The sequence below is a fragment of the Hyla sarda genome, chromosome 3, assembly GCF_029499605.1.
Source record: "Hyla sarda isolate aHylSar1 chromosome 3, aHylSar1.hap1, whole genome shotgun sequence".
NCBI lineage: Eukaryota > Metazoa > Chordata > Amphibia > Anura > Hylidae > Hyla > Hyla sarda.
The window spans coordinates 358,123,645-358,149,144 of record NC_079191.1 but is presented as its reverse complement, the minus strand read 5'-3'; the positions used below and the strand labels follow the sequence as shown (position 1 = coordinate 358,149,144).

Below are 25,500 nucleotides of genomic sequence, written 5' to 3'. Positions count from 1 at the left end.
CTCCCAGCATGCCCAGACAGCAAACTGCTGTCTGGGCATGCTGGGACTTGTAGTTTTGCAAGATCTGGAGGTGCACAGTATAGAGATCACTTTGCAGTGGTCTCAGACTGTAGCCCTCCAGATGTTGCTAAGTAACTCACCGGCTTCCGTAGGATCCAGGAAGCTGCGTCGCGGTCCTCTTCTTCCGCCGATCGTCGCCCGCTGCCGCCGCTGATCGTCGCCGCTGCCGTCGCCGATGGGTAAGTGGATCTTCGGCGCCGATCCCTGTCGGTTTCCCCGTCCTGCCCCGCCTATTGTGGGTGGGCAGGACGGGGAAACCGAAAGTAAACCCCTCCGCCCCCGATCTGCTATTGGTGGTCGCGTCTAGACCACCAATAGCAGAGATAGGAGGGGTGGCAACCCTGCCACCTCACTCCTATCGCTACAGGGGGATCGTGGGTGTCTAGGACACCCGCGATCCCCCTTCTATTCCGGGTCACCGGGTCACCATAGACCCGTATGACCCGGAATCGGCGCAAATCGCAAGTGTGAATTCACTTGCGATTTGCACCGATCGCCGACATGGGGGGGGTCTAATGACCCCCCTGGGTATTTGCACGGGGTGCCTGCTGATAGATATCAGCAGTCACCCCGGCGCGATCCCCGCCCGGCGCGCGGCGGGGACCAAAATTCCCACGGCCGTACAGGTACGCCCTTGGTCCTTAAGTACCAGGGAGCAAAGGCGTACCTGTATGCCCTTGGTCCTTAAGGGGTTAAAGGGGTACTCCAGTGAAAACCTTTTTTCTTTTAAATCAACTGGTGCCAGAAAGTTAAACATATTTGTAAATTACTTCTATTAAAAAAAATCTTAATCCTTCCAGTACTTATTAGCTGCTGAATACTACAGAGGAAATTCTTTTCTTTTTGGAATGCTCTCTGATGACATCACGAGCACTGCTGACGTTATTATAATAATAATAAGTCTTTATTTATTGTTGTCCTTAGTGGGATTTGAACCCAAGGCCCCAGCACTAGTGCTAACCACTAAGCCACCATGCTGCCCTTAGCATACACCTGCTATGCACGATTGCTAAAATGGACAGAAAGCACTGTGCTCGTGATGTCATCAGTGTTCCAAAAAGAAAGGAATTTCCTCTGTAGCATTCAGCAGCTAATAAGTACTGGAAGGATTAAGATTTTTTAAAAGAAGTAATTTACAAATATGTTTAACTTTCTGGCACCAGTTGATTTAAAAGAAAAAAGGTTTTCACCGGAGTACCCCTTTAATTATAACTTTTTGTGAATTGGGACATTTAAACTTGCTTTTTTTTTTTTTTATTCCAATCAAAATTTAGTCTGAGTCGGTACATTGTTTGCCGACTCCAGGTACCCAAAATTTCGTCCGACTCAGACTCCACAGCCCTGATTCTATGTATTTTTTTTTGTTTTTAGATGATTAATTTTTTCTTGATATAATTGTGATGAGTAAAATCTTGTCTAAGAATCCAACCTGTTGAGTTCTGTAAAAGATTGTGAGAAGGGCTCGCTGTGCAGAAGTCACTGTGCCATCGATTGAAGGGAAGCTGAACTATCCCCATAATCTATTGTAAATGCCTGCAGTATACAGAGCACAAGCTGTAAATGTAATCTGAACAAAACAGTGTCTGACTATCGTGGCAGCTCAGTCCAGCAGCCATTTATTTTTTTGCATATTTGGTCTACATTTACTATAGTGACAATTATTAATAATAAAACTAAATATTAACCCCTTAAGGACGCAGGACGTAAATGTACGTCCTGGTGTGGTGGTACTTAACGCACCAGGACGTACATTTACGTCCTAAGCATAACCGCGGGCATCGGAGCGATGCCCGTGTCATGCGCGGCTGATCCCGGTCATCAAAATAAAGGGATTATAAACATACTAATTTGGTTAAAAAGTTTGTGATTTTTTTTAAGCGCAACAATAATATAAAAGTATGTAATAATGGGTATCATTTTAATCGTATTGACCCTCAGAATAAAGAACACACGTCATTTTTACCATAAATTGTACGGCGTGAAAACGAAACCTTCCAAAATTAGCAAAATTGCGTTTTTCGTTTTAATTTCCCCACAAAAATAGTGTTTTTTGGTTGCGCCATACATTTTATGATATAATGAGTGATGTCATTACAAAGGACAACTGGTCGCGCAAAAAACAAGCCCTCATACTAGTCTGTGGATGAAAATATAAAAGAGTTATGATTTTTAGAAGGCGAGGAGGAAAAAATGAAAACATAAAAATTAAATTGTCTGAGTCCTTAAGGCCAAAATGGGCTGAGTCCTTAAGGGGTTAAAAAGCTATTTAAATATACAAACTTCATTTAAATATGAAACATTTTTCATTTTATGATGACTCCCTTTCAAAACACATTTAAAGCCAAATATTCAACTTCCATGTTTTCATACGCTTTGTTAAAAAAACAAGACCCATACAATAGATGGCCTATGTTGGGTCTTCCTGTAATTGGCCTTGAACATCTTTATTGTCTGTTTATGTAGTTTGGGGGGAAAGGTATTGTGCTGAGTGTAACTGTACAAGGGGTTAAATAGTCAATGCTGTATTTTACCGTCTTGTTTATATTGAGGTGGAAATGATGTCCTTGTGACAAATCTCCTCATTTGAGTAAAAATGGAATTTACACCAATTGCCTTCATGATGAAAGTGGCAGCCATGCAAATGTTCTCCTCTTGCTGAGCGGGCCTTTTGATGTGTTAATGTGTGCACTGATTCTTTTCATTTGAGAAAGTGCGGTCATTGTTTTGACACAGAGAAGTGTTTTCTTCAAATAAGTGCATTCTGATACCTCCGCAATTAATGCCCCTTGAACATCAGATAATATTATTGGTGTTTAACGGGCCGGGCTGAATCTGCTGTTTGATGTGTAGACGTGACATTTTGTTTGGTAAAGGAGATTTTGCAGGTGTTGTTTTTCACACACAATGGAGAATGGACAGAGAGCAGATTATTATTTTTACACAGATAGGCCAGCAGTTATTGGAAAATTGATATTGTGCCACGTTATATGTTTTTAATTTAAATTGGCCATTAAATCAGATATAGGATTATATTGTAAAAGTTTCTGGTTCATACAGTCAAGAACCCTATTTTGTGTTCTTCTTCAAATGTTTTTTTTTCTAAGCTAATATAATGTTAATCTATGTACCAATGCAGACAAAAATCAATTAAATATAATCCACTAGATCCTATGGTATAGCAGTATGATAACAAAAAAAAATACAGCATAAGGTCTAATAGAAGCATGTTGGTACATTAAGTGCATGGCAATCACAATACAGTGACCCCTCGACCTACGATGGTCCCGACATGCGATAATTTCAACATGCAATGGCCTCTCAGAGGCCATCACATGTTGAAGGCAGCATCAACATACGATGCTTTTTTATGTCGGAGCCATCGCTTAAACGGCTATATGTCAGCGCTGACTGCTTCAGCTGCCACTGGATAGCCGTTTACGGTGCCCCGTTAGCTCCGGTGATGATCACTTACCTGTCCTCGGGGCCCCGGCGCGTCTTATTCGGGATCCTCTGCATTGTCGGCGCTCTCCATCGACGTCATCACGTTGCTGCGCACGCCGTCCCGTCATCCAATAGGAGCATAACGTGCTATAGCGGCGTGATGGCGGCGACGGAGAGCGCGGATGCCGGGGAAGTAGAGGCCTTGCCGGAGCGTCGGGGACACCTCGGGGACGCGGCGACAGCGATGGACGGCAACATCCCGGGCAGCGGTGATGGTCCGGAGCGGCGGGGACAGGTGAGTACAACTTCCTCTAAAAGTGGCCTACAACCTGCGGACGTCAAGATGTTGCAAAACTACAACACCCAGCATGCCCGGACAGCTAACGGCTGTCCGGGCATGCTGGGTGTTGTAGTTTTGCAACATCTGGAGGTCCGCAGGTTGTAGACCACTGTCCTATACTTTACATTGCACGGATCCCTCAACATACGATGGTTTCAACAAACGATGGTACGTTTAGAATGAATTACCATCGTATGTTGAGGGACCACTGTACTAAGCAAAAATGCTGAGGAAATAATGGGCAAGTGCATGCAGAAAATTAGACAAACTAGTATATCCAATGCAGCAGATAGGAATGGTAGCATTATAGCGGCTCTCCCACCTCACCCTCCCAACGCATTTTGCCACTGCTTTGTCTAGAAGCGGTGAGGTGGGGGAACGACGTGAGTCTTAAGTACCAGTGTGGGATGATAGATGGCCAATGAAAGGGCAGGCACCATTACTGGATGCTTCCTGCATGCCGCGCGCCCTCCGTCCCGTCCGGAACCACGCCAACTAAGCGATGACGGGGGCGCACTAATGCATTTTGATCTTTTGCCGGATGTTGTACATTGGGAATAAAGTATATGTTTCCAAGAAATTTGTTGGTCCCACATTGTTCATGAACTTGCTTCTTGCTGCAGAAAGTTGAGCATTTCAAAGCAATAGTCTTTCCCAGTGAATTATCACAAATGCCATTATCCTACATTTTTTATTCAGTCTTTTGAATCAAGTCTGTGGGTCTATTCAGAAGTCGTGGTTTGCATAGGAACATTGTTTCTTTTGTCATTTATTAATAGTATTAATGTTTAAATTTATACACCCTTTGTAAAAATGTGGAAAATCTCCCAAAAATGAAAAATCCCTCATTTGTACTTTCTCAGAGGTCTATATAGGAACTCTTGTCTAGTATATTTTCCCACACATAAGGCTCTATACTTCCCATCGCAAGAAGCAGGTGCAAGAGCCATTGGTGTATAGAACTGGAGTTACCCATTTGTATAATCTGGCCTACTTCCAAACCATCTGGGAATCTGTCCCTGTAGTGGTTAAATAAGGGGAATTACAGTTTTGTAATTAGTTACTGACCGCTAATCAGAGGGAATGCTAGGTGCTTACCCAAACGGATCTGTACATGTAACTTGGCACTTACGGGCAGGATTTATGAGGCGGTCTTGTGAAGACCACTCATCCAGTAGATGTGATAAATTGCTTTTTGTTTTACCCGAACTTTTTGGTCGAGTAAAAGTCTCTCTTTCCCATAATTTAGTCCTTTGGTTTAACTTAATAGGTATTTTCCATTTTCTTGCAAGTGACGTTTTTAACAGCATTCTTGTAAAACATGGTATGCGATGTGGTGTTGTTGATTAAAGATTTTCCATTACAGAACATGCACATTTGTAGCATATGATTTGGATGGATGATTAAAATTGTCAACAACTAATACTGCATCCATCTTCAACTTTATGCGTTTAAAATCTTGAATATAGCGTATTACACGTACAGGAGGTCTATGTTTTTTGCTTCCAGAGAACTTTTTTTTCTATACTAAGAGTTTTTTCTATTTAGATGATTTTTCTAAATTGCATTCTGTGCTGGCTGCAGCAGGAGAAATGTGGTACCACAAGGTTGCTCATTCAGATGAATAAGCCAACACATGATACTTTATCACATCGAGTCCTTTGTTGGGGGGAACTTTTTGAAACACCTTGGCAGGTTCCAGCAGTGAGCTCTTCCTCTGTTCCTCCTCAGCAACCATGGCTTGCTTCTTTTATCTATTGACCACACCAGGTTTACATGATGACAAGCGCCCATTGATGTCAATTTGGTGGCCTAGCTAAAGTAGAAGCTGCCTTGGATCTCTTGCCTGTAGATCACTGTAGATCCTTCCTTTGCTACTGTTTATTTTACAGACCAATAATCCTGACCCTTACCTAGACGCTGACCTTGTTCCTGGGTTAAGCTTTGGCTAGCTCACTTATTTGATATACATAAAGTAACAGCATACTCTTTGTAGCAATGACGAAGAATCATGAAACCGGTTACTTGTTTCTAAGACATTTCTCTGGAAAACATGCATTGCTACATTTATAAGCTTCCAAAAATCAGTGCTGCATTTGAGCCTCTAGCCATAGAGGAGGATAATCTTAAAACGAGTAGGTAATGTCATTAAACAAATACCACCCTGTAGTATGAATCCAATCCATGGATAGGAAATAAAGACGGCCAAGGAAGATGTGAGATGAAGAAGCAGGTGTTCTGTTGCCTCTATCTCTTTGATTCTTACACTGGAATAAACTGCTTGATTTCACAGTGTGACTGCAGGGCTATGTTTGGAGGATTGCTTGGCAAAAAGCGGCTCCTAGGTCTTCATAATCTTCTCTACTCATGTTTCTAATCAGCTTGTGCAAAACAGAAATGTTTTTTTTAATTCGCTTGTGGGTTTATATCTAGTTTCTGTTAAAATGAACAAAAAAAAATTCTTACATTTTAGGTAACAGTTTTTCTTGAGGTGTGTATACTGTTAAATAGTTATGTAATTCAGACATGGGGGTGCATTCAAGTGTATAAAAAGGGTACTCCTGTGAAAAACTTTATTTTTATTTTTTTAAATCAACTGATGCCAGAAAGTTAAACAGATTTGTAAATTACTTACTTTCCAGTACTTTTTAGGGTCTATATACTACAGAGGAAATGGTTTTCTTTTTGGAACACAGAGCTCTCTGCTGACATCATGACCACAGTGCTCTCTGCTGACATCTCTGTCCATTTTAAGAACTGTCCAGAGTTTGAGAAAATCCCCATAGCAAACATATGCTGCTCTGGTCAGTTCCTTAAATAGACAGAGATGTTAGCAGAGAGCACTGTGGTCGTGATGTCAGCAGAGAGCTCTGTGTTCCAAAAAGAAAACCATTTCCTGTGTAGTATACAGACCCTAAAAAGTACTGGAAGGATTAAGATTTTTTAATAGAAGTAATTTACAAATCTGTTTAACTTTCTGGCACCAGTTGATTTAAAAAAAAGGTTTCCTCGGGAGTACCCCTTTAAACTAAAAGTCAAAACATGAGTGTGATGTCTGCATTTTCTTGAGGACATAACCTACAATGTCTGAATGTGATTGCAGTAAGCACCAGATCATGGTTTATCTTTCATTATGTGAGCCTCTTCTATATGGCAGTCAAGAAAAATTGATTAACCCCTTTACTCCTTAGCCTGTTTTGACCTTAATGACCAAGTCAAATTTTTAAAATCTGACGTGTCCACTTATTTGGTAATAACTTTAACGCTTTTACTTATGAAATCGATTCTGAGAGAGTTTTTTCGTGACATATTGTACTTTACATTAGCGGTAAATTTTGATTGATATATTCAGCTTTTTTTGTGAAAGACTCCAAAATTTTTGTTTGTACGACAAATAGTCATGTCACACCAAATTAATGATTAGCATCTATAATGTGTCTCCTCTATATTCGAAATAATTTGATAAACATTCTTTTACTTTTTTAGAATGTTAGGTTTTTAAATTTACCATCAATTTTCCAGATTTTTAAAGAAAATTTCAAAATCTGATTTTTCAGAGACCAGTTTAGTTCTGAAGTGGAATTCAGAGGCCTGTATGTTAGATACCCCCATTTTAAAAACTGAACCCTTTAAAGTAGTCAGAATGACATTAAAGGGTAACTCTCATTAAAATAAATGTTTGCTATTGCACTCCTAATGGTAAATAAAAAATATTTCTCTTATACTTTGTTTGAAAAAAATGAAGTTTTCTATGTTTTATTTGTACACATCTGTACTCCACTGAATTACATTTGTCAGTTTTACCCTGACAAGCATAGTGTAGCAGATCAGACTCTATCTTAGGTAGAGGCTGATCAGCTTCTGTTGCCATGACAACGGAGGCCAATGTCAGGCCTCCAGTTGCCATGGCAACCATATGCTCTGCTTTCACTTTGCAGAGCACAGAACCAGAACAGAGGGAGCTCCCTCCTTCTGTAACCCTAATAGAGGCTGCGGTCACAGTGAACGCAACATCTATAGGGTTAACTCAGGATGGTGGCCCCCTCTCCTCCGATCGCTTCACTGTGTGAAGCAACAGAGGAGAGGGAGGCGGAGAAGACCCCAGCAAATACAGTCATGGGCGTAAATGTTGGCATCCCTTAAATTTTTCAAGAAAATTAAGCATTTCTCATAGAAAAAGATTGCAGTGACACGTTTTGCTGTACACATGTTTATTCCCTTTGGTATGACATTATGTCCAATTTAGCTTTTTTTCCCCCTCCCTTTTTTGGTTTAGTTCCAATACACACACACTCCAAAAATGGGCTGGACAAAATTATTGGCACCCTTAACTTAATGTTCGGTTGCACACCCTTTGGAAAAAATTACTGAAATCAGTTGCTTCCTATAATCATCAATAAGCTTCTTACAGCTCTCAGCCAGAATGTCGGACCACTCTTCCTTTGCAAATTGCTCCAGGTGTCTCTTATTGAAATTGCGCCTTTTCCCAACAGCAATTTTAAGATCTCTCCACAGGTGTTTAATGGGATTTAGATCTGGACTCATTGCTGGCCACTTCAGAACTCTCCAGCGCTTTGTTGCCATCCATTTCTGGGTGCTTTTTGATGTATGCTTGGGGTCATTGTCCTGCTGGAAGACCCAAGATCTCGGACGCAAACCCAGCTTTCTGACACTGGGCTGTACAGTGCGACCCAAAATCCATTGGTAATCCTCAGATTTCATGATGCCTTGAACACATTCAAGGCACCTAGTGCCAGAGGCAGCAAAACAACCCCAACACATCATTGAACACATCATTGAACCTCCACCATACCTACCTTTCACTGTAGGTACTGTGTTCTTTTCTTTGTAGGCCTCATTCCATTTTAGGTAAACAGTAAAATGATGTGCTTTACCAAAAAGCTCTATATTGGTCTCATCTGTCAACAAGATGATTTCCCAGAAGGATTTTGACTTACTCAAGTTCAATGTGGTCTTGTTTTAGGGGTCCTCCTGGGTCTCCTGCCATAGCTTTTCATTTCATTTAAATGTCAACGGATAGTTCGCGCTGACACTGATGCTCCCTGAGCCTACATGACAGCTTGACAATCTTTGGAACTTGTTTGGGGCTGCTTATCCACCATCTGGACTATCCTGCGTTGACACCTTTCATCAATTTTTCTCTTCCGTCCACACCCAGGGAGATTAGCTACAGTGCCATGGGTTGCAAACTTCTTGATGATGTTGCGCACTGTGGACAAAGGCAAATCTAGATCTCTGGAGATGGACTTGAGAATCAAAATTGTGGAAAAGTATCAACAATCTCATGGTTACAAGTCCTCAGACAGTTCTCGTCTACTCTCTTGTCCATTCTTAGTGTGGCACACCCAGACACACAATGCAAAGACTAAGGGGGAGATTTATCAAAACCTGTCCAGTGGAAAAGTTGCCCAGTTGCCCATAGCAACCAATCAGCTCACTTCTTTCATTTTTAACAAGGCCTCTGAAAAATGAAAGAAGCGATCTGATTGGTTGCTATGGGCAACTGGGCAACTTTTCCTTTGCACAGGTTTTGATAAATCTCCCCCTAAGTGAACTTATCTCCTTTTTATCTGCTTTCAGGTGGGATTTTTATATTGCCCACACCTGTTACTTGCCCCAGGTGAGTTTAAAGGAGCATCACATGCTTGAAACAATCTTATTTTTCCACATTTGTGAAAGGGTGCCAATAATTATTGTCTAGACCATTTTTGGAGTTTGGTGTGACATTATGTCCAATTTCCTTTTTTTCCTCCCTTTTTTGGTCTATTTCCAATACACAAAGGGAATAAACATGTATATAGCAAAACATGTGTTACTGCAATCCTTTTCTGTGAGAAATACTTAATTTTCTTGAAAAATGTCAGGGGTGCCAACATTTATGGCCTGCTGTGATTAGTCCCTGGCCAGCTTCAGGGATGCTCGGCTTTGCAGCACAGCAGAGCTAAAATTGCGGTAACAGGTTAATAATCATTGGTTGTATTATAATTCATGATTACCAGTTGATCTAGCTTAACCCCTTAACGACCAAGGGCGTATATTTACGTCCTTGGCCTACTCCCGCGATATAACGCGGGGTCACGCGGTGACCCCGTGTCATATCGGGTCGGTCCCGGCATGTATCTGATGCCGGGACCCGGGGCTAATAGCGCGTGGCAGCGATCGCGGACTACCGCAGTGAAAATACGATGTCCCGATCAGCTGGGACACGAGCGGAGGGCCTCTTACCTGCCTCCGGCGTGTCCCCTCGGCGATTGATTGCTCCGAGCCTGAGGTTCAGGCTTGAGCAATCGACCGCCGATAACGCTGATCATTGCAAAGCTATGGCTTTGCAGTGAACAGTGCTGGCAATCAGTGTGTGCAGTGTTATAGGTCCCTATGGGAGCTATAACACTGTAAAAAAAAAAAGTTAATAAATATGATTTAACCCTTTCCTTAATAAAAGTTCAAATCACCCCCCTTTTCCCATAAAAAAAACACCATGTAAATAAAAATAAATATAAACATATGTGGTATCGCCGCTTGCGTAAATGTCCGAACTATAAAAATATATCATTAACTAAACCGCACGGTCAATGGCGTACGTGCATAACAATTCCAAAGTCCAAAATAACGTATTTTTGGTCGCTTTTTATATCATGAAAAAATGAATAAAAAGCGACCAAAAAGTCCGATCAATACAAAAATGGTACCTCTAAAAACTTCAGATCACGACGCAAAAAAATGAGCCCTCATTTTTTTGGGTCAGAAGATGACAATTTTAAACGTATATATTTTCCTGCATGTAGTTATGATTTTTTACAGAAGTACAACAAAATCAAACCTATATAAGTAGGGTATCATTTTAATCATATGGACCTACAGAATAAAGGTAAGGTGTCATTTTTACCGAAAAATGTACTGCGGTGAAACGGAAGCCCCCAAAAGTTACAAAATGGCGTTTTTTCTTCAATTTCACCGCACAATGTTTTTTTTTCCGTTTCGCCGTAGATTTTTGGGTAAAATGACTGATGTCACTGCAAAGCAGAATTGGTGGCGCAAAAAATAAGCCATCATATGAATTTTTAGGTGCAAAATTGAAAGGGTTATGATTTTTAAAAGGTGAGAAGGAAAAATGAAAGTGCAAAAACGGAAAAACCTGTGGTCCTTAAGAGGTAAAAGGCATACTCTGGTGTAAAAAAATAAATAATTTAAATCAGCTGGTGCCAGAAAGTTACAGATTTGTAAAAAACTTCTATTTAAAAATCTTAATCCTTCAACTGCTGTATGCTCCAGAGAAAGTTGTGTAGTTCCTTCCAGTTTAACCACAGTGCTTTCTGCTGACACCTCCTGTTCATGTCAGGAACTGTCCTGAGCAGGAGCAAAATTCCATAGCGAACCTCTGCTGCTCTGACAGAGTTACGGACAGAGGTGGCAGCAGAGAGCACTGTGGTCAGACTGGAAAGAACTACACAACTTCCTTTGTAGTAAACAGCTGATAAGGTCTGGAAGTACTATGATTTTTAAATATAACTAATTTACAAATCTGTATAACTTTCTGGCCCCAGTTGAATTGAAATAAGTTTTTTTCTACCGGAGTTTGGATCTAAAAATATTTTGGTGTGAAAAGTTGGGCATTCTCTTTAAAGTGACTATACAGACTAGGCACCTTTAAAAAAGATAACTATTTTTTTTATTCCATTCAGCCATAGGAATGAAGCATAAAATTAGTATTTAGCGTTTAGTAAGGTCCAAATTAGGGAGTCATAAAAAATACAAACAAAAAATGTAACTTATTTACAGTTTAATATTCTATGGTAATTGCTAATATTTTTGTAGGCACAGCTTACCTGGCGATGTCAGTGTTAATCTGTTTGCATGGGTATCGCTTATAAATAAAACAAACCCTCTGAACATCTCTGCAGATGTTTGGGCTTAACCAATCCTGACAGCTCATTGTAATTGCTATTCCGTATGACTCCTGTCAACCAGTTCATCCAGAACATTTTTCAATTTTCTCTGGAGAAATTGAAGGCTGGATGAACAACAAATGTGTCATGTATAGACAATATGAACATTATCACACTAATGTGCTGCTTATGATGCACAACCTTGGAGACGTTGCCTTGTCAACCAGAACTGGACAATACCACTTTTAGTATCTTCTACATCCAAGCCATTTTGGAACTACAGTAGACTGAAATATTGAAAAGAAATGTAGGAGCAACACAATAGCCAAAATGTTCTCAGAACCTCAGTGCGCGCGCTTCCACATGCCAGGCTCAGTGACTTCTTCTGTATTCAATGTGCCAAAAAGAAGCAAGTGAAACAGTTTTTTTTTTACTCATGTTTACAAGGTAGAGTTTCCGCTCCTCAATATGAAATTTGGGAACATGGGAGAATAAACAATATTTAACATTATGTGAACTCAAATATGATGGAAATATGATGTTCAATTCATAGTGTAATCATCTTTTGGTGTAAGAAAAAAAAAAAAAAAAAAATATATATATATATATACATATATATATATATTTTTTTTTTTAGGTTACCTACTGCCTAAAAAAAAAAAAAAAATCATGTTCTTGAGTAAAGTCAAAGTTTTGATCGTTCAGGGTCTGAGGTTGGTGAATGGCTTAGAGATCTCCTGAATTTGGAGAAACGTTATATATATCTTTTTTAGTCTGTCAATACTTGTTTCCAGGAAACTCTCTTGGGTAACAGTTTCTTTGTTATAGACATTTACATTTGATTTGATAATGGCACAGATATGCCATGCCCTATGGAAAGCCTACTGGATTATTTTCATATATTATTATTTCATTATTATCTCTATATACTCAAATATTTGCAAATATATCTTATTGTTCTGGTTATGTGAGAATATGATTGGAGCATTTTCAACACAGTAGGGACACAATAGAGCTATAAGATGAAATTGATGGACTCATGGTCTTACTGGTCTCTTCTCCTGCTTCTGTCCAGCCAACTTGATAGACCGCTCTATCCCCACGTTCAGGAAGGTGCCGAGTGGACACTTATCCCAGTGCCTGGTTCTTTTTACTAAATATATTTTCTCTGAAAAGTTAAATAATTTTTGAGTAAAACCTAATTCTATTTAATGAGGCAGACTGTCGGTATTTTATCTACAGGCAATAGTTCTGTAGTATGCATCTTTTTATAGCACCTTAGTTAGTGCTCCTGTCACGAGATCTAGTTGAAGCCAGATTAATGTCTTGCCCATCAGGAGCCATTGATGTCACTCCACTGAAGTATGCACCTTCTTTAATATTTATTAGATTTATTAGTTGATTTATTTAATGATTTATCTTTTGATCTTCAGTATAAACCATGTTGCAGTGTTGGTTTTTTCTTTATAAATCTTGATTTAATGAAATGTTATCCCCCTTTGAAACAAAAAGTTAAAGGGGTTGTCCTATCTTGTCAATTGCCTTTTCTGGCCACCTCTAGCCTTGTTTGTGGTGCTGGGAAAAGTCGAAAGCAGCCGAGGCAGGGAAGTTATGCAAGTTTCGTATCTCCCATTGACTTTAATGGGAGTTGCATAAACGACCTAGCTCGGCGATCTACTCTGTTTACATAACAACAAATGTACGGCTTATTGAACTGTGTACAATTGCACAAGAATCTTAACTACTTGTGGTTAAAACTGGTATCAGGGTTTTAAAGCATTAATCCATGTATTATTCTATTTAAAGAGGAGCTCCAGCTCTTCTCTCTCCCTTAATCTGTGGACAACATGTAAACTAATCCCTCAGCCTCATTTCTCAACATGGGTTTTATATTGAATAATGACTTTAGAAGTATAAGTGGAGAAAACAAGCCTGATACGTGGATAAAGGCATTTTTCTCTGATAAGATATGTTAGGAAAGTGTCTTTCATTTTTTTAATGTATGCATAGTTTGCAAAGGTTAGTTTTTCATTTATGGCTCAGGCATCATTACTTATATGTTGAAACTTTAATGACCTTTTATTGATCACATGTGGGTAAATTGCATGTCTTGCTATTGCCCAATGCTGTGTTCCCCAACCTTTTGGTCAACACCCCATTATGCCCTGACCATTTTTGGCTGACAGAGCATAGTGGGACTTGTAGTTTTGCAACAGCCAAAGGTTGGGGAACACTGCTGTTTTATAAGAAGTTCAAATCGGTTCCTAGTCTGTAGTGCTGCATGGAATACACAGATGCCTTGCAGTAGCTTTTACTAGGAAAGAGATGCCATTCATAGTAGCCCTTGTTCTGCCAGTATATCCCACATGTTGGGGATGTGCTGAACCTCATTTCCAGTAATAACATATTAATGAATTGTTAGTTGTGGAATTGTATGATACCAGTATAAGAGCAATTCTTCCTCCCTGCATGGTGCAGTATGTGCAGTTTTTTTGCTGTTGGTCTTTCAGACTTGTTGGTATAACAAGGGAATAAAGTGGCCCCACCAAGTTAGAAATATTAAAGTCCCCAGTGATTCAATTAACTTTCCAGTCCTCTTTATAAAGCAACAACTGATGAGGAGACTTCTTGAAGTACGTGCATGTTACCGTCATTATGAATGGGATTAACTATGCACCAACTCACAGAGGACCGCATTGCCTAGTAACATGCAGCCTTTCCCCACACTTCACTCCCTTGCTAATAGCTCGGCTTGTAGAACAAGGCAGCTAATTACATAACATGGCTATCGGCCGCACTGATAGAACAGGATACCTACATTGTTACACTGCTCCCAGTAGACCAAGACAAGTTCAGGGATTTGAGTGTAACAGGAAGCAGTACATCGAGAGAACTCATGCTGTATGTTTCTAAGAAACCACATTACTTGGATGTCTTGGAAGAGTTATTTAATGATGAATCTTTTTGTGCCGTTAGTTAGCCGGAAATTACAATTTAAGTGCACATCCCTCCTTTGCTTTGTGGTACATAATAAACCCTAATGTACACATTTTAGATTTCCTTGTGAATGAGCTTTACACTGTATAGCACCAACATATTCTGCAGTACTGTACAAATATAGCCACCACTTACACCAATCCCTGTCACGATTGAACATTGATATACTTGTCCACAAAAAATATGAAATCGGACAAAATGACATTGTTGTACTCTCAGTAGTCAGGACCAGTGAATGATGTGTCACAGAAGGTTGCAGAAGCCTTGCCTTTTGTTAAACAGAAGGATAAAACTAGTCATATTGGGATCTGAAGATAGGCAAGTTCTAATGTGTTTGACTGTCCTGAGTCTGTAACAAAGTTCTCACTTGAATATGATGTTTGGCTTTACAGGTCTCAAGGTTATAGTAACCATATGAAGTCTCTTTGGTCCTTGTTTAATTACTGACCTATGGAAGACAGTCATATTGTTAGTCACGGTAGCTCAAGGGCCTTTGTCGTTGTGGTAACACTCTTATTAGGTAAACCGGCCTTTTGCTCTTTGGTGTTCAGCAGAGATTGCTTTTTTTTATTGTTATTATAGGAAACCAATGTGCAATAATGCACATGGCTATGTCCTTCTAAATACAGCTATGTACAGACAGTCTTTCAAAGTCTCTGAAGACCTCTTGTCCATGTCCATTAATGTGAATTATATGGCACAATGAAGATACTACCTTTTTGTTTGATCCATCATTTAAGAGGTCAGCTCTTCTAGTACAGAATACCCAGTAATTGATTGAGTTTCCATTGCCCGTTTCATGTTTTTTCTATTGGATTTTGTGCTGTTGACCCTGGATTTCTGATTTGAGAGCTGCTATGTGAGACCCAGCTGTTCGGCTGCATGTGCTTGTAATGTGGTCATTTGTGTTACAGGCTTGAGAATTTCACACAGAAAGCACGCACGATTGTCTTACCTGATAGAGAAAGTGACTTAAGCTTTATAGGAGGCTTTTCAGGCAAAATGAGAAAATGGATCACATTCAGCCATTGATTGCTGCCAGCCCTTCATCATCTTTTTCCTTACTTTTTTCCCGAGATGCTCAAACTGAAACAAGAATACTTTGTAGTGTTCACCAGTGAATTGAACAGCTTTCTTAGAATTCCACAAATATCTTGAGATACCTTCACTGTGGTTTTACATTTTATAAGTAGAGCATATAAATATGAAAAGGTTGAATAGTTTTACCTTGAATTGATTATAAATTAGTTAAAATTACAATTCAAATTTTTTCCCATTCGGGGAAAGTGAATTCAGTCTTTGAATCCATAACACCTGGTGTTGTAACCTCTTTTTAACCTGTTCGTTACCTGTTCCATGGATCTTTTCTAAGCTCATCCTCCTCAGTTCACATACATGGTGTCCATTTTCAAAAAAGGGTCCTGCGACACCCGTTTTCCCATACTTCTCACTACCCAGCTCCATCTTATTTTGTTCCTGTTTCTTGGCATATATTCTTATGGTGCTTTTCAGTTCATTCAGTCATAGCCTAATTGTCCTAGTTTGTCCTATGGAAATTTTACCACATGGATATTTTAAAAGGTATATAACTTGTTTAGTTTCACATGAAAACGAAGCACACACAGAAAATGTGATCTTGTTCACACCGACAGTAGCAGTGTCACGATTCGGCTTGCTGGTTGTGGATCCTGTGTGTCAGCGAGGGATTGGCGTGGACCGTGCCGGTGGACCGGTTCTAAGATGCTACAGGTATTCACCAGAGCCCGCCGCAAAGCGGGATGGTCTTGTTGCGGCGGTAGCAACCAGGTCGTATCCACTGGCAACGGCTCAACCTCGCTGACTGCTGAGAAGGCGTGGGACAAAAGGACTAGGCAGAGACAAGGTCAGACGTAGCAGAAGGTCGGGGCAGGCGGCAAGGTTCGTAGTCAATATGGATAGCAGAAGATCTGGAAACACAGGCTTTGGACAACACTAAACGCTTTCACTGGCACAAGGCAACAAGATCCAGCAAGGGAGTGCAGGGGAAGTGAGGTATTATATAGCCAGGGAGCAGGTGGAAGCTAATTAGGCTAATTGGGCCAGGCACCAATCATTGGTGCACTGGCCCTTTAAATCTTAAAGAGCTGGCGCGCGCGCGCCCTAAGGAACGGAGCCGCGCACGCCAGGACATGACAGCCGGGGGCCGGGACAGGTAAGTGACTTGGGATGCGATTCGCGAGCGGGCGCGTCCCGCTATGCGAATCGCATCCCCGCCGGCAATGTCAGTGTAGCGCTTCCGGTCAGCGGGTCTGACCGGGGCGCTGCAGAGAGAGGAACGCCGCGAGCGCTCGGCGTAACAAGTAGCAGCATGTAGGATATTTTAGAGCCGTATAATAAGCTGTGATTAAACCAGTCTTTTTTTATTTTCTCTCGCTCTTCATAGTAAGTGTGAATGATGATTTTATAAGTAGGGGAGGAGGAAAGGAGCCTGATAAATGGATAAAGGCATTTTTCTGTGATAAGGCGATTTAGTTTTTCTCTTTCAGTAGGACAGTTTTGTTTCCTATGCATGGCATATAACCAGCACTACCATGTGGTTTCAGTGTTTTTCTAGGCCAAACAAGGTGATGGACGACTTTCCAATCTCTTGTTGAATTCTGCTACGTCAGTCCTTTAGTGATGGTCACTTTTGATCTTGCTTTCAGTCAGAAAACATTGAAGTTGCTTCACAATCACAGAAAAGCAGCAAGTTTACCTCAACTTTTGGGGGACCGAATGTCAACATGCAGGCCGAGCCTTGAGGTTTACAGATTACAGATGATTCATGCACAGCTACACAGAAAGGCTTGATGACGTTCTGTACTTGGCTTTTTATGTGTTTTTGTTTTTAATGAAATACTTCCTCACATTATTGTAATTTCTTAATTGCACCAGCTAATGGCTTATTATATTTTGGCAATGTTTTTATGAGTAAATAGGACTTGAAGATGTTCCTTATTTTAATGTGCATCGTTTTGTGTTTTTGGCTGCTCTTTAAATAAACTAAATAAAAGGGCATGGTGCATTACAGAGAGGTCATGTGAGATTTACCTCGGCTTTCATTTTCTTGCTGTTTTTCACTTCTTTTTTTTTTTTTAAATGGAGAAGTCCCCTTTTATGGCCACTTTTACTAAAAAGTTGTGTGACAATAAGAAATCCTGAGCATCTCTAAGCGGACCTGTAATTGATTGTTAACCAAATGTGTAACCTACCTAAAATGAGAATATCATTATCTATTGGCCAAAGTGATATATATATACCAGTTATTCTTTCACTGGTATAGAGAGGTTGCCATTTATTTGGGGCAACTGCACCAACAAGTTTATAATAAAAATAAAAAAATCATCAGTAATGATTATTTACATCAGTAATGAGTTAAATAAAGTGCCAAAAGACTTTTGAACGTGAGTAATTTAAAAGTGCACTCTGTAAGACAATGAGCTCACAAGCAGCATACCCGCTGGGCGGTAAGTGAGCAAAAGAATGGCCTATGGTGAAAGGCTCCATCAATAGTCAATATACTCTTGATGTCCTAATAATCACAAATACATAGAGAAAGATCCAGGAGGAAACAACTGTACAGAGGGTTACAACCAACATAGGTGAGTACTATACAGTAAAACTAGAGAAATGGCGAGCTGGCATGTGTAAAATGTGATAAATATCAAGCAATCTATCGGGATCAGGATAAATAGCAGGAGTAGCCATAGAATCGGACCCAGGTTACTCACAGTTACGTTGCATGCTCCATGGTGCTGCAAGTGTGGGTACTTGTGGAATTGTGGAAAATTTCCAGGCTGCAATTCAAATGTCTTATTTCAAATAAAGGTGTATTCTAGCCCCTACAAACTTATCTCCTGTCCACAGTAGGGGGAATAAGTGCCTGTACTTTGTGACCTCTGCGATCTCCAGAACAGGACCCCCAACTCTCTCCGGTGCATAAAGCGGTATAGTTGGCACATGCTCATGCATGGTCTGCGGGACTGCTGGAGATACACAATTGCTTTACTTCAGTATCTCAGGTGGGTAAAGTTTTTAGGGGCTTTATCAGCAATTGTGTACAAATGTGATTGACTTGTGTATTGCTTACTTTATAACCTATTCAATCATTGATTTGTTTTAATTGAAACAGCACAGTTCTATTGCATGACTTAAATTTCTCTGTCTTCAAAAAAGTCCCCTAAAATTTTTGTGACTTGCTGACAGCTCCCTTCTGATTTGTGGGTATAATGTTTCAAACCTAAAGTAAGTCATGCATACGTTTTAACCATACAGAAGTTTTCCTATGCCAAATTCAGCAGCTATGTTTTAGGAGCCATTAAAACTTTTGTCTTTGTAGTGCATTGTATAAATTTGCTTATAGGTAGAAATACCTTTCGAAAATTGTTACTTTTGTAACTGATGGAAATAGATCATAACTAAATGCAGATAGATTAGGATTCTGAATTTAATGGAATTTTAAGGACTCTATTTTTCAGGTTTCCTAAAGTGTGAAAATGTTAATGTTTAATGTATTGTTTGATTCCAAAATAGAGGCTTTACAATTTGTTGTCGTACAGCAATATGAACTTGAATTTTGGAACATTTTCACCCAGTGGGTCATTATCAATTTTAGAAAATGTGCATTAGGGCATTTTTTTCTTACAGCCTACAAATTTGTAAGAGAACTGTAGAATAACATTGGTCTGTCAAAACAAGAGTCACTCTGTTAGCGGCTCCACACTGCCAAGTAGGATGGGACCATCCTTAATAACATCCTTTCACCCCATTGGGGCATATGGAAATGGGGTTTTCTTCACAAGATTACCTTTATGTAATAATGCATTTTTGCCTGTATACGTTGTAGTATATTAAAACCTGTGGCTTCACACATTAACTACCATAGGACTCTTTACATGGGCCAAAGTGAGGCAGAAAACGAGTACCAATCTTACTGATTGGCCATTCAGATACATCAATAGCAGCTGTACATCTTTTGTTTACACAGGGAATGTACAATAATGATATAATTGACAGCACAAAAGATGCAATCAGCCAATCTTTTTCCTCGGCTGATTACTGGTTCTTTTATACAGGTCAATAATAGAGAATGAGCATTCCTACAAACACTTTTTGGTCCAGTAATCCACCCGTGTAAAAGAGCCTTTTGAGTTATACTTAACTGAGGCTGTCCCCGTTGTATATTTCACAGGCCACTAAGTATGTGTTATAACAAAGTGGTCCTTACAGGAGATAAGGTGGTAACTTCCCTGAGTATCGTCATTGGTTGAACCCAAGTATTTTTTAGGTTGGGTGAATTTGGGTGCATCAAGCTTGAATTTTTTCACTTATGGTTAGATTTCTCTTCTAGTATCTGTGTTACCCATCTGTTGGAATAATCTTGATAATGAACCATTGATATGAAACTTGAATCCCTTCAGTCCTTATCTATTTGAAAAAGCCCTTGACAGGATCCTCCAACAAGTGGCCTGCTAGTCTTTACATCTCCTGAAGCATTGTTATAAAATCAATGGGTTATCTATTCTGAGTAACTAAGAAGGCCTGAACGGCAATGTGCACTGTGCTGCGGAATCCCATTAAGCGTGAAATTACACTCAGAAATGTTGTACCTAGCCTTAAGATTGACTTCTGTAATAATTCCATATTTTGCAACCATAAAAATAGTCTTTAAGAATTTTTACCCAGTAGTATAGTTAAAGGGGTTATCCACCATAAGGTGATTTTATTACTCACCTACCAAACCGTAATGTATATGCTCAGGAATGATCTGTGCTTGTCTTGGCTATGTTGTGAGATTACCACAATGTTGTGGCTATCTTTTTTGAAATGGCTATTTCCTGTTGGAGTTCCCTCCCTCCAACTACAAATTCCATGATTCCTTATTTGTACGGGTGGGGTCACTTTCTCCCCCCCACATATCAGCCATCCCACTTTTTAAAACACACTTGTGCTTCCTCCAATGCAATAGACCAGTATTTCCTAACCAGGGTGCCTCCAGCTGTTGCTAAACTACAGTTCCTTGCAGAATGATCTCCCTCCGACCCAGCGGTCGCTCCACCCATTGAAGCAAAGACAGGCTCTCTTTCATCACCTAACTAGTGATGTAATGTCTCAGGCCACACTGCAACCTGGGAAAACCTGAGACGACTCATTTTGTATGCTGCTAAAAATAAACATTGGGACTAAAATCACAGAAGAATTGTGAGACCACCATGAAACACAGATACAGACACTGTTATGAACTACACTAACTTTTTAGCCCCTGTAGCATAGTCAAATAAAAAGATTCCTGGAAAACCCCTTTAAGCTTTTATTTTCTGTTGGCTGTGCCCATTTTATCTATATAGTCATGCATTAAGCCAGCGTGAAAACAGATTGTACCTTGTAATAGAATCGCTTGTATAAATTATTGGAATGTCCGGTAATTTTGTAATCTTAATTCATTTCCTTTTAAACGCCGGGTCTTTTGATATGTTGGAGTTCAGCTTTGTTATGCGCCTTTCCCTACCTCCCAGTGATTGTTTTCCTTCCAATAATAGGAAATAATTTAATTATTTTATTTTTCTGGCCCTTGTTGTTGCTGCTTTTGTATCATCTAACAGGTGTGTATTAGAATAAATTAGCATTTTGCGTTTAATGTTTTTCTTCCTTCAGTCATCTCTCCCCTGTCATCATTGTATTGGAGAATATTCAATTTTCACATGTAAATTATTTTAATAAAAAGGGGCTGTAGCAATGTGAAAAGGGGAATGTTAATATTGCACTCTTTACTGGAAATTGGGGAGGGGGAGTGGGGCTAAGGATGAGTGATGAGACATAATGAAGTTGAAATAAACAGTTTTTTCTTTTTTTTTGTTTGAAAACCCTTTTTTCTTTCTGGTGAAAAAAATAATAATTTAGCTCTTTTTATGTCATTGTGACTGGGCACCTTTAGAATTCCTTTTACTGTGCACAGTTTAATGTGTCGGTCAGTGGCAAACTAAAAATTCCCCTCCTACAAACAAGCCACACTGTTCCGCTATCACCTATTGATATAGTTTAGTGTGTGTGTGTGTGTGTGTGTATATATATATATATATATATATATATATATATATATATTTATATATATATATATATATATATATATATATATATATTAAAAGAAAAAGAAGACGGTCTTTGGTGGCAGATGCCAAGGAGGATTGAAATAATATTAAGCTTAAGCAGCTTATGAAAGAAACAGTTGTTTTGTGTAACCCCATTGCATTATGTGATAGATGAATTAACTCCAAGCAGCATACTAGTAATATGCCATGTTTGTAGGTAATGATAAAATTATAAATGTTTGTAGAAGTTTGTGTCTGTACAATGTATACCCACACTCAGTAAGGTAAATGATTGACCAGTGGAAAAATGTTTGTTAACCATTGATCTATTATGATCCGTGTTATTGTATCGCATTACATTTTGGTTGCTTCATTCAAACATTCCTTTTTGGTCTAGTCTGTTGTGACGTGAACTTGACAGGGCTTAGTGCAGCTTCTTTTTCAGCACCATGGACAGCATACTATTTTGCTGCGTGTATTGCAGTTAGTTTAGATATTTGTGTGAAATCCACCAGCATTAGTTTTTTTTTTATTATGCTATTAAAGACGTACAGTCTATAGATTGACATAAATGGCTTATTAAGAAACTAAACGAACAGGCCAATATTAGAGTTAGATGAATATGTAGGATGGATGGATAGATAATGCAAGGGGATATAAAGAAGTATAGATTTTTTTCTTCTAGCTTTGTTATGCTAGAGATACAGGCATGCTTTCTAAACAGCTGAGTATTTTAAAGGCAGCACTCAAAACCATTGCATCTTTATACCGGATCCTTGAGCAAACTGCAAATCAAATGAGTGACCAATGAATTGTACAAAGATGGCAGGCCCGCAGAGGTCCGTAGGCTCAGGTGGCAGTCTGACATAAGTTTTGCTCAGCTCTTTCAGTAATTTGTCACGCAGTAGCCTTCTCCTGCTGTTCCAGCACGTGCCGGCTTAGTGTCAGAGTGCTTGCCCGCCAGACGGCCACTCAAGCCTTGTATCCTGCTGTTTACAGGGCCAGAAGCTTGCTGTGGCAGTGTGCAGCATGGAGCCCTGGCAACAGCCAAGCACTGAGCAGAATAAGCATGCTTGTAATGAGTTGTGAATGGCATCATTCGTTCCCCTTAGAAAAGGGTATGGGCGTGTGTCTCCTCTCCAAGAAAGTTTGGAAGCCAATTCATTAAGTAGGAGTTCAGCCAGTAATGACCACAGCAGCAACTCCACTTTGATAATTTGTAGGCACATAAAATTGCCCAGACAAGAGGCAGTACGCTGCCTGCATTTACTTGTCAGTCAGCCTGTTTCTTCTACAGGCTGTTAAAAGAATTTAGGCTGTGTATAATTAAGCTTATTTCATTTAACCTATTGTATACCGCTAAAATGGTGCATTGTGTGAATTTGACTTTTTAACAATTATTTGTTAAAATTTAAAAATAGGTATTAGAGCAGTTTGGATTTTTCCTATATTCAGCTTTCATAAAACTTACAAAGAAAAATTTTATTTTTTAATAATTATAAAGTAATAGATTAAAAGACAGTTGATGCCTAAGATTGCCTATAATTTTAATCTAATTTTGTTTTTATTTTTCTAAACTGTTGGCATTCAGTTTTACTTATTGCTTTTTTCTTTTTTTTTTGCGTTTTGTTTTTTTAATCCATGTTGCTATGTAAGAATGATTGTCTAGACACTCTAATGCATTTGTAAGTTTATGCTTAATCCTTGATTTATCCTTAACTTGGTCACTCCAGCTACGAGGAAAGGGCTCTGTACCTTGAAGCAATAATTCAGAACCACAGAGAAGTGATGACTTTTGAAGACTTTGCTGCTCAAGTGTTCTCTCCAACACCCAGTTACTCTCTGGTTGGCTTGGGTGAGTATCTCTGTGTCTAGAGATTTGGATATTTATTATTGGATATTATTATTATTCCTTCTTTTCACCAAATGGGCAGTAGCAGACTTATTGTATGAGTTCTAATTGAAATGCAAAGGGTAATTTACAAGTCTATTAAATTTAAAACTGGAAAAAAACATTTATGGATTGAATCCTTCCTTACACCCTCCTGTCACTAGCAGTAAGAGATTGTTTTTTTGTGCTTTGAAACAACACATGTCTGGCATGTAAAGTGCAAGAAAAAAAAATTGGTAATACTGAACATAATAAAATCTAAAACTTATTAAAATACCATTTAATTACATTAAATAGGTGTTAATGCATTCTTTGCCTGCTTTTATGCCAGTGGTACAGCTCCTCTGCACATGCTCCTTCTCCGACCATTATGGCGCTTGCTGAGAAGTTCCTTCACTCGAGGCTGGGAAAGCGTGAGCTCTCTTCCTATATCGGTTGGAGACGGCGCATGCGCGGAGAAGCTGTATGTTGCTAGCACGGGGCAGGTGCTGTGACGTAACTCAAGAGACAGGTTAGTATATTTACAAAAAGACACCCTAGTTGGTAGGTCGTCTGTTCATGAAAAATATTTTTTTAGCATCATAAAGCCACTGATTACAGAAGAAAGATATGGCTGCATTACTGTGCTACACAGCTTATACATACTGTGCATAGCATTAGGGGGTAAATCCTGGTACAGTTGCACTTTAACCCTTTCTTAGGGAAAAAAATCAATATATTAGGCTTTAATTGGCTAAGAATTATGCACCTAACATTTAAAGGTTGACATTCACTTTAAAACTCTGGGATAAGATCATATTAGTTGTGTTGCCACTTTCAAGACTTTATTTTTGTGGTCCTTATCCAGTGGACTACACAATTTGTGGGTTTGGTTGCTGGGCTGGAAGGAGAGGACAGATTGGCCATCACAGGAGAAATCGTTTCTGCTAATGCTAAACAGGGATTATACTGCCCAGACACCAAGGTCAGGGATTAAGGAGACAAGAATGCCTGGGTAATGTGCCCATAGGACAACTGTAAAGTCTTATTGTTGGTGAAATCAGCTAGAAACACCAATGTGAGCTTGGTATTTTATAGTTATAACATTTTAATGGCAGTGTGGGTCATTCCAGTCAAAATTGGAAACTAGCAGTATTCTCTTGTGTGTGGCACCCGCTTGGTTTATTGAGCACATGGCTTTTTCTCTGCTGCTGCTGCTGCTTTTTATGTGTTTATGGCTATGTCATTACACTGCAGAGTTATTTACTACTGCTGACCTGATGTATGTTCTTTGAATACAACTGTATTCTCTTCTATTCATGGCAGTGAATATACAGCACATGGGTAGACTAACCCTGCATTTTTAGTGTATGTCTGAGGAATTTATAGGAAGCATTTCCCAACATATACCTCAGCTGTCACTGTATAGCTAGAGAGTAGCATCTATAGTCAGTGAAACAAGCTGGACATTTCCAGCTTGGAATAGTATGCTAAATGGAATTGTTTACAGCTGTAAAAAATATTCATGAAGTGATTTACAGGTGAATCTCGAAAGATTAGAACAGTGGTTCTTAACCTTGTTGGAGGTACTGAACCCCACCAGTTTCATATGCGCATTCACCGAGCCCTTCTTAATTGGCAAAATTAAATATGATTTATCAAATTCAAAACATAGGTATATAATAGAATATACAGTAGAAACTACTGATGTGATAAAGGCAGTGGTGATTCAGGTAACAAGGGCTGGAGGCAGGTTTAGCTAGGTAGGGATAGGGTTAA

General features: G+C 39.5%; 1 protein-coding gene across 4 annotated transcripts in view; it reads left to right on the top strand.

Moving 5' to 3' along the window:
* Positions 1 to 25,500, top strand: part of RALGAPA2 (Ral GTPase activating protein catalytic subunit alpha 2) — a 312,968-nt gene that overhangs the window by 244,827 nt on the left and 42,641 nt on the right. For all 4 annotated transcript variants that reach the window (XM_056567643.1, XM_056567642.1, XM_056567641.1 and 1 more), the window contains one exon: positions 23,585 to 23,706. In XM_056567643.1, the coding sequence (XP_056423618.1) occupies positions 23,585 to 23,706 (122 nt within the window). The remainder of the gene's footprint in view (positions 1 to 23,584; positions 23,707 to 25,500) is intronic.